Source organism: Nicotiana attenuata, unplaced genomic scaffold (assembly GCF_001879085.1).
Source record: "Nicotiana attenuata strain UT unplaced genomic scaffold, NIATTr2, whole genome shotgun sequence".
Lineage (NCBI taxonomy): Eukaryota > Viridiplantae > Streptophyta > Magnoliopsida > Solanales > Solanaceae > Nicotiana > Nicotiana attenuata.
In genome coordinates this window covers 662,113-672,287 of record NW_017670436.1, presented here as the reverse complement: position 1 = coordinate 672,287, position 10,175 = coordinate 662,113, and the positions used below count along the sequence as shown (strand labels likewise).

At 36.4% G+C, this 10,175-nt stretch overlaps 1 protein-coding gene across 1 annotated transcript in view; it reads right to left on the bottom strand.

Moving 5' to 3' along the window:
* Positions 1-2,449: 2,449 nt before the first annotated feature.
* The window catches only part of LOC109239373 (PE-PGRS family protein PE_PGRS47-like), an 8,571-nt gene continuing 845 nt past the window's right edge, over positions 2,450-10,175 (bottom strand). The window contains exon 2 of the mRNA XM_019405928.1: positions 2,450-2,788. Coding sequence (XP_019261473.1) covers positions 2,450-2,788 — 339 coding nt within the window. The remainder of the gene's footprint in view (positions 2,789-10,175) is intronic.

Here is a 10,175-nt window from a genome sequence, read left to right as displayed (position 1 = left end):
ATATATTAAAGGATAGAATTTTAACCATACCTTCGTGTAGATCTTTTCCTCCCCATTGACATTGACATTTAGATAGCTCGAGCCCTTATAAGTAGAATAAGTTAGTTGCAGGAGAAGACACTCCAATGTCTTAGTAAAGTTTATCTCAACTCCAGCTCCTCTTGCATATGTATTTCCTCAAGAAATTTCATAACTATCACAAGAATAAATCCATATTAGGCATTATATATAATCACAGTAACGGAAAACATTATTACACATTATTTCTCCAACTTCTTGAGGTTGATGTCCAGCTCCTTTTGCTTTTACTAATAAATTTATTACACATTATAATCACCGATCGGGACTTTTGGATTTCTAAAATAAGGTAATGTGGTAAGCATGAGGGGAAAAGTCAAAAAAGAGAAAAGCAATTAGATATAAATGTACTTACGGTTTTGTATATTACTAATTTGATTGGTTAACATATTTTAAAAGGACAGAAACGTCCATCAAATTTTTAGGGAGATTTTTGTCTTTTAACTTTAGATCAAATTTTTAGGGAGATTTTTGTCTTTTAACTTTAGATTAAGACCTTCACACTTATAATATAGTAAGTAAAGTATAAGTATACGTATATATAATATGATATATGATATATGATTTAATATATGATATTTGGCAAATAAGATTAACTATGGGTCCCGCCTAGGGGAGTACAAACCGAACCAGAAAATCGCACCAAACCGAAAAAGTCAGACCAAACAGATTAAAACACCCGATTAGGGTTGGTTTGATTTGATTTGGTTTGGTATTGAGTAAAAAAATCCGAATCGAACTGACATATAAATATATAATTTTTTTTATACTTTTAAGACTTTTTATAGAATTTTCTTTAAAAAATATCAAGAAATATTTGCGATTCTCTTATAGGATGTAATTTCTAGTTAAATATGAAGTGCTCCCAATTTATTAACTTTAAATAATGGTTGTATGATCACTTTGTTACCAAGTGTTAGTAAAATGCATCAATCTCTTTGTTCTTCCATATTCATATGTCAAAATCTATTAAATTCTTATATCTTTTTCGAATTTGAAATGGTATTTCGATAATTTAAATTTAAATAGAACATATCATTATATAGGTTCATATTTATTTTTATGTTTAATTATTAAATTCGGTTAACCTTGAAAGCGTACATCAATGTAAAATTATTGTCTAACGACTAAAAAATAACTATCATGTGTTACTAAAAAAAGTCTTCCATAAAAATATCTTAATAGAACATATATTGTCAATTTTTTCAAATATATATATATATATATATATATATATATATATTACTTATAAAAAATTTAATAAAGTAAGATTGAAATAATATTCATATGACAAAAAAATCCGAAAAATCCGATAAAACCGAACTAATCCAAACCGATATAGTTGGTTTGGTTCGATTTTTATAAAAACCGAACCAACCCGGTCCATGTACACCCCTAGTAGGCTCTGATATTACTTTGGCTAACCATAGGTAGGGCCGAGTAACTACTTTGGCTTTTGTACGTACTAATTTTTCCCTTATGTTAGAGTAATAGGAAGATTTGTACTGAGGAGGTAATGTGTACACAAACTTTGCCTCCTATCTTATAAAGTTAGAGAATATGTTTCCGATAGACCCTTGATTCAAGTCTCTGAGGTAGAAGGCAGTGAATGAGATAAAAGAGTATTCTCATTATACACATTTTTATGTAGAAAGAGAACCGGTTTTTAAGCACATTTTTAAGTAGAAAGTGCAATTAATTAATCCCGCATCATTCACTCTCTCCTCACTCATCAAACCGCGTAAACCATAACTTATATCATACTGTGCCGACCACTCTCTAAACAAGAATCATCTGAAAGTACTAACCCTTGTAACAAAAACATGATTAGTAACTTTTTACAATTCATGCATGAAAATAACCATATCCCCTTCAACTATATATAATATAATACTTTCTTCACTACCAAAAGAAAAACCTATATCCAACTTCTTTTATGTTCTTTGCTACCAATGCATAATTACCTTTTGGAGTTAATAGTTTTCTTGATCTTATATTTGTTATTTTTACAAGTAGAAATAGTTGGAGGGTTTCAAGAAAATTATAATGTCACAAATGGCTCGTCCAATTCTTCTTCTTTGTGGCTTAAAAGTGTAGTAGTGAAAAATCCACGAGCCATTGGTTGTTGGAATAGGCCTTGGATTTGTAATGAAGGTGAATTTCCTCCTAGAATAAAGAGGCTTTGTTGTAGGAATCGTTGTGTTGAAGTTACTAGTGATGTGAATAATTGTGGACTTTGTGGTATAAGATGTCCTTTTACGTGGCAATGTTGTAGAGGGCTTTGTATTAATACTAATATGAACCCTTTTCATTGTGGAAGTTGTGAACATAGATGTCAATTTCCTAGTCTTTGTTTTTATGGAATGTGTGGCTATGCTGAGCCATTGCCTCCTTTCCCGTTCCCGCCTCGGCCGCCCAAGCCGCCTCGGCCACCGCACCCGTTCCCGCCTAAGCCACCTCGGCCGCCATTCCCATTCCCGCCCAAGCCGCCTCGGCCGCCATTCCCGTTTCCGCCCAAGCCGCCTCGGCCGCCACACCCGTTCCCGCCCAAGCCGCCTCGGCCGCCACACCCGTTCCCGCCTCGGCCGCCATTCCCGTTCCCGCCTAAGCCGCCTCGGCCGCCATTCCCGTTCCCGCCCAAGCCGCCTCGGCCGCCATTCCCGCACCCACCGTGGCCAAGGACACCCGTTCGCCCTCCTCCTTGTCCCCCCTCTCCTTATAATCTAAATTCTACCTCCATCTAGTTGAAGCTAGTGATCTTGTGGTGTATACGTTATTGTTGCAAGGTCTTATCAAATTTTGCTTTTGTTTTTCTATCTAGTGCTCTCCTTACGTAACTCCTCTTTGTAGCTTCTTTTTGTGTATTTTGGGCATGTAATTAGCACCTACATTTCTATGAGCATGCATGTAATGCACCACTAGCCATCATGCAAAGATTCAAACTTGTCATATGTACTCCTCCGTCCCAATTTATATGACATTTTGTGCTTTTCGAAAATCAATTTAACTAATCCTTAAAGCTAAAATAAATTAGATCAACTCGATATTCTATTTGTGAATAAGGAATAGGTTAATTATATTTGTTTTCTCTAGCTAGTGTAACATACTCCTTCTTTCCCAATTTACATGATATTTTTTATTTTTCGAGATTCAAACTTTTTAGTTTTGACCATGCATATTTGGACATAAAACTTTTAAGTATTTGATTTTTTTTTTACATAATTAGAAACGACGTAAAAAAGTGCTATAAGTTACAACAATTGATAATTTAGCATATTTAAAAGACATGATAAAATTGTGGCAAAAGAACAACTTATTTAACTCTCGAAATTCGAACACCTTCACATAAATTGAGACGAATGGACTATCTTACGAGCAATACTTTTCAGGCATCGCCTTTAACTCTAAGCAACACTAGCACAATGTGACCTTTGTTACTATACATGCCACACTTTACAGTTAATAGGCTACACCTTTGCTAGTACCCTATAGCTACACTTTTGAAGCGTGGCAAGTAAAGCCCAGTGAATTACATATTTTTAATTTGGACAAAATAAGGGTTTAAAGGAACAACCCCTCCCCCCCCCCAAACCCCCCCAAACAAAAGATCCCCTTTAAAACTAGTACTCCCTCTGTTTCAATTAATGTGAACCTATTTGACTGGGCACGAAGTTTAAAAAAAGAGAGAAGACTTTTGAACTTGTGGTATTAAATGAGGAACATATATTTTGCGTGGCTATAAATTATTGCATAAAGGTAAATTATTTTCAAATAAGAAAAGGGGTCATTTTCTTTGGCATGGACTAAAAAGGAAATAGGTTTATATAAATTGAAACGGAGGAAGTACATTGCAATGACAACACCACTGATCATTACTCATTTTTGCTTTTGATTTGGTGTGTTAGTTATAATTTAGAAAAGAGTCTTAGGGAGTATGATGGTGTGTGGATAAATGTGGTCCAATAATGTGTAAGTTGAGAGAAAAAAAAAATTTGCACATACAGTTTGAGTTATGTTAATTTCATATGATGATATTAGAGTCAAAACCTTAAAAAATCTGCTTTTTCAATCATTTCACTACCTATTATATTGCTATGTATTTCTCTTTCTAATTATCAAAATGCCAAGGCTTGAAAACCTTTGGGACATAAAACAATACTTAAGTTGGTAACCTAGCCTAAATTCATGCTCATGAGAAAAAATATGAAAAAATTAAAAGAGACTTTTATGTCTTTGCCCTAGGCGTATGCCGGGAAACTCATTCATCTCATGACTTCTCTAGACTTGCAATCGCTTCACTACCTATTATGACGCTCTATTTCTCTTTCTAATTATTGAAATGCCAAGGCTCGACAACCACTAGGACATGAAACAGTATTTTAAGGAAGTTGATAATCTAGCTCAAAACTGTGCTCATAGAAAACAAGTATTGAAAATTAAAAGAAACCTTTGTATGGGGTCAAATTTGACCGTCAGCGTCTCTACGCCAATGGGTACGCCCGGTGAGTGTACGCCGACTAACGTAATGGGTACGACTCGGACGTGGGGACAAAAGCGACATCGTTTAGGACTCAGTGTCTTCACTAGGAAAACGTTACCTATTTTTGTAACTTTTTGATTATTTCGAGGAAGGTCTCTTATTATATAAGGAGACCTTCACATTGTAAAGAAGAGGACTCGGGAATAATACAACTCTCTCATTTTCTGACTCTCTCTATCTCTGTCTCAAACGAACATATTCTCTTGAGTTCATATTATCACTGTATAATACTAGATCTACAACAATAACATCATCTTTACACTCTAGGTCTACTATATTTGATTACGATTTACCCTTCCCTTACTTTTGATTGTTTTCTAGCTTACAAAGTATATTGTTAACTGTAAGCACGTGATTTTTGCCCTATATGAATTGCTCCTATAAAATCAANAAAAACCGAGGAGCTTTTTCTTTCCAAATCCCGGCCAAAAACCGAGGAGCTTTTTCTTTCCAAATCCCGGCCAAAAACCGAGGATCTCCCTACACAATCCTGATTTGATCGCTTAGATATGTGTCACAACTAACTCACGAAATTTTCCTAGTGAAAACTGGGGCAGAAAAATTTCGTTCGTTTGTTTGTTTTTGTGTCTTAAGCAGGTCTAACACCGAGGCACAGGGGTGCGAGACGACCGATGGAATGAGTCTCAATCCAGAATAAAGAAAAGAAGAAAAGAACAAAAAGAAATGAATTCAAAATGTTGAAGCAAACAAAGGTGCGGATTGCTCAAAATTTGATTAAAGTCATAAGCTCCGCTGATTCCGCTTTGACCCAATGCTGCAGAAAGAAACAACACCTACAACTTGCGAGCATCAAGATTCAGATTGGAGTCCACAGCAAAATCAGCTAAGACTCAAGATCAAGCTTCAAGAGAATTATAGATAGGAATCTTGTAACTCATAGTTGATAGGCATAGCTAGCTTAGCTTTGATTTTCCTTTTGGTGTAATAAGGGGGTCAGCAAGCAGTAGCAGCAGCAACAGCAGTGAAATCATTGCTCCCGGTAGTCCCAGCTACCAAAACTTCCAGAACTACACTGACCTGATTCCTTTAAAGCCAAAGATATGTAGGCAACCTCTGAAGCAGGGTTCGGTCAGGCTCTTTTCAAAAACGCTTCTCATGGAGTTTCAAACGGGCAAAAATCTCTCATATTGCTCACTTTATCTTTGCCCGAAAACTCTTCATGTTTCCGAGCAAAGAGGGGCAGCTGTAAGCACGTGATTTTTGCCCTATATGAATTGCTCCTATAAAATCAAAGATAATAGATTTTTTTTCAATTATTTGCCATTTTATAGGATTTTGTAGGATTTTTATTAATTGTTTGCATTTTTGTGCACGTTTGAATTTTATTTAAATAATGAAAAATACCAAAAAATATCATGCATGGCATTAGGCTTTATTTTTACATTCTTAGGATCAATCGGTAGTTACTTGTTTTATAAAAATTTGAAAATCACAAAAATAGCTCATTTTTACATTTTTTGTCTTTTAATTTTAGTTTATTGATTTTTTTTCTTTTAGTTAAGAATTAAGTGATTTTTATAATTTTTATAATTAGCTAATTAGTTTAATTTCATATGTTTGGATAATTTCGGATTTTTAATTTGTATGTTTTTAATTAAAAGAAAAAGAAAAATTAAAAAATAAAAGAAAGAGTTGGAAAAGAAAGGTTTGTCTTGTGAAATTGGGCCAATATTAATGCTGAGCCCAAAGCCTATATCCAAATCTATACAAACCCAATAACCCACTCAAAGTCCAATTTCCCTACCCAAAATACCCATTACCCTTTGCCATAATCTCTCACATAAAAGGAGAGCTAAGGCACAAAATAGAGGAGATTTTTGGATAGATCCTTCACCCCTTAGAAATCTAGAGCCACGGCGCATCCCCACCCTTCTTCTTCTTCCATCTCCATCTTCTCCACAGCAGCCAACACACAAACACGAACAGAGAGGAGAGGTTAAGAGTAGTGGCGACTAAAATCACCCCAAAAATACAGTAGAAATCAGCCACTTAAACTACTATAAAACCATGTGAAAATCCAGCTAAAATTGTCACAAAATGCAATGAAAATCAGTTGAAAACAGCCCAAAAAATGGGCTAAAAAAATAGCTTCAATAATCAGTCCGAACACCATCCTTGAGCTTTGTCAAAGTTCCGTTCGAGTCGTCATTAGAGATTTTATTTATTGATTCAAATCGGTCCGGGTTGATTTGCTGCTGCTATTTTCTGCTTTGTCGCTGAGCTCCAGCTTCCCTTCCGTCTTTATTTGGATACTCAAGTTTATCTCTGTTGCAGTTTAGAGGTATTTATCTCAATATCGAAATGTAATGGTTATTTGGATATCCATGTGCTATAATTTTGCTGAAATTTGTTTGTGTATATATGTTGGAATTGCTCTCTGATGTTTTCTGATTGGTTCACGGCATGGATTTATTGATGAAATTAAGCTTATATTGCTAATTTGGGAACTGGTTGTTTGCTCTCTTGGCCTCTTCTTTTTCCTTTTTTTTAAGCTTCATGAGTGTTATAGTGTTGATATACGATGTGAGGTTGTACTTGTTTAGGTATACACTGGTTCTCGGTAAAAGGGGATAAGATTTTGTGAAATGATTTGATTTTTACCTTTGGTTTCTTTCAGATATTGTTAATATTGATTTGGATTGTTGTGGAGTGTGTAAGGTTTGGAATGTTTATTCTGTAATTTGTGTGCAGCTCAANAAAAAAATCAGAAACAAAAATCCAAAAATACTCTTATTTTTTTAGAAGTCTTTTTTTTTTGTAAATGTCAATAAAAATTTTGAAAAAAAAAACTAATTTTGAAGTTCCAAAAATATTTTTGCTTTTCCTTAGAAGTACTTTTATAAATAAATAAAAGCTCAGAAATTCAAAATATTTTTCTTAAAGAAGTCCCCCTTTCGAAAATTAAGAGGTCACATCCAAAATCCAAAAATATTTTCTTTTTCCTTAGAAACAGAGAAAACAAATGAAAAACTCAAACAAAAAGTATTTTCTTTTTACTTTTAAAATTCCCAAAGTTCAAATCAGTTCCCAATCTGCCCGAACTACGCCGGTTTGATTCTCACCGAATGTGAGATACGTAGGCAACCCTCATCGGGTCCAACCACCCTTTTGCAAAAATAGCCAAAAAATACCAAAATTTTAATACAAAATAAGTCGGGTGATGCCATTCTCGTTTTAAAATAAGCCGAATGTCCCCAAAAGGACGTCGGAAGGCTATTTTGGCAAGAACAGCCACCCTGAGTCATTTTAAATGGTTTGCGGGCACAGCCTTAAAATCTTCCTCCCAGAAGTGCTGAAAGGCCGTATCTGCAAAACCAAGTCCTTGTTTTTCTAGATAAAGAAAAGTTTGCAAAAATAGCCGCTTTTCCTTTTAAGTCAAAATAAGTCATTAAAATACTCCTTAGATGTCTTTCTTTCATAAATGAAAAATATATATAAAAAAAAAAAAACGGTTTGAAAATTGAGTCCGAAAATATTTTTGCTCAAAAATCCAAAACATTTCGTAAAAGTCCCTTTTTAGAAAGTAAGAGGCAACTTTCAAAATCAAAAAAAAAAAAAAAGAAGAGAAAAACAAAAATATTTCTTTTTACTTCTAAAAATTTCCGAAGTTCCAATAAAAAGAAAAGAATTGTTTAGAAGTCTTTCTTCAAAAATCAAAAGAAAAATCAAAATCAAAAATCAAAAAAAATTGTTTTCCTTTTTTTTAAAGCATTTCTTTCAAAATTCCAAAAAAAAAAAGTTAGTTTATTTACCCTATTTGCAAGAACTACGCTTGGTCTGATTCATGCGGGGTTATGATACGTAGGCAATCTCCATAGGATTCGACCGTAACCCTAAAAAAAAATACGAGGGAAGGAAATAAAAGAAAAACAAGAGAGGAAAAGAAACGCAAAAGAGAAAATAAGGAATCGAGAGAAAGACCATGGCAAAAGGAAAAGCAGAAAATGAAAAACAGAGGGAAAGGAAAAATGAGAGAAAAACAAAAAGAGAAAGAAAAGCAAGAAAAACAAAGAGTGAAAATCAAAAGAAGAGAAAATAGAAAAAAGAAAAAAAAAAAAAGCCGGAATGACGCATGCAACCAGTGCAAACATGTAGACAACCGTTTAACTGTATAGGTGCATCACACCCCAATGTACGATTACCTATCTGTTACTTGTCTCAAACTAACCGTGTGTTGCTGATTTCCAGCCTAGCTTTTAGAAACGGTGGTTGGTTGTGGTAAGCTGGCATCGCATCAATACTTTACCAGATCGAAAGGAAGTGTGGAAATGTCTACAGAAATGACTTTGCCCGCAGTCCCCATCTCAGAAGATAGCCCCATCTCGGGGGTCCCGGCCTCTGAATCTTTTACAGCTGAAGAAAATCGGATCTTGCGCCTGCGACTGATGGAAATGTGGGATGCTTGGAACAATGGAAAGGAACCCCCAAGCAATATTCCCGGATTCCCAGAGTTATTCCCTAGAGCTGGAGGTGCTACCACAGTCTCTATCAGTCACCCTCCTACCCCTTTTGGGCAACCTACCATGACCGCTCATTTCGTTGGAATGCCTTCTGAGGTTCGCCCCCAGGTGTTCCCAGCGGGAGCAGCTCCTAACATCTTCACTGCCCCACCATGTCCTGCTACAACACAACCTTCGCTGCCAAGGCCTGCCTTTGATCCCTCAGCATTCACATTCCAAAACCCTGTATTTCCGTCAGATCCTCCTCAATATCCCACATATAATTACTCTCAGCCACCCCCATACGAGCCTACACCAGGGCAGGACAAACCCCCAAAGACCCAGAGCAGGATGAAATGGCAAAGAGAATGAGAAGCCTCGAGCAGAGCTTGAAAAACATGCAAGGATTGAGCGGGCAAAAGAGTGTCTCATACACGGATCTATGTATGTTCCCTCATGTACATCTGCCACCAGGTTTCAAAACACCAAAATTTGAGAAGTATGACGGGCACGGTGACCCCATTGCTCACCTGAAGAAGTATTGCAATCAGTTACGGGGAGCCGGTGGCAAAGAGGAATTGTTGATGGCGTATTTTGGAGAAAGCTTAATCGGCATTGCCTCCGAGTGGTATATGGACCAAGACGTGTCACGTTGGCATATTTGGGACGACCTTGCCAGAGACTTTGTTAGGCAATTTCAGTACAATATAGACATTGCGCCGGACAGGAACTCCTTGGCTAATCTGAAGAAGAAACCCTCAGAAAGTTTTCGAGAATATGCAATTAAGTGGCGCGAACAGGCGTCAAGAGTGAAGCCTCCAATGGATGAGGTAGAAATGGTCACTGTATTTCTAGGCCCAGGAAGCGGACTATTTTCAGAACATGATGTCGGCCATGGGCAAACCTTTTGCAGAGGCGATTAAGATTGGTGAAATGGTGGAGAATGGTCTGAAGACAGGAAGAATCTTGAGTCAGTCGGCCATTAGGGCAACCTCCCAAGCCATCCAAGGCGGGTCTGGAGGAATGGCCAAAGGTAATAAGAAAGAAGAAACGGTTATGGAAGCCTCAGGGGCAAGGAGACACCGGGCTCCTAGACC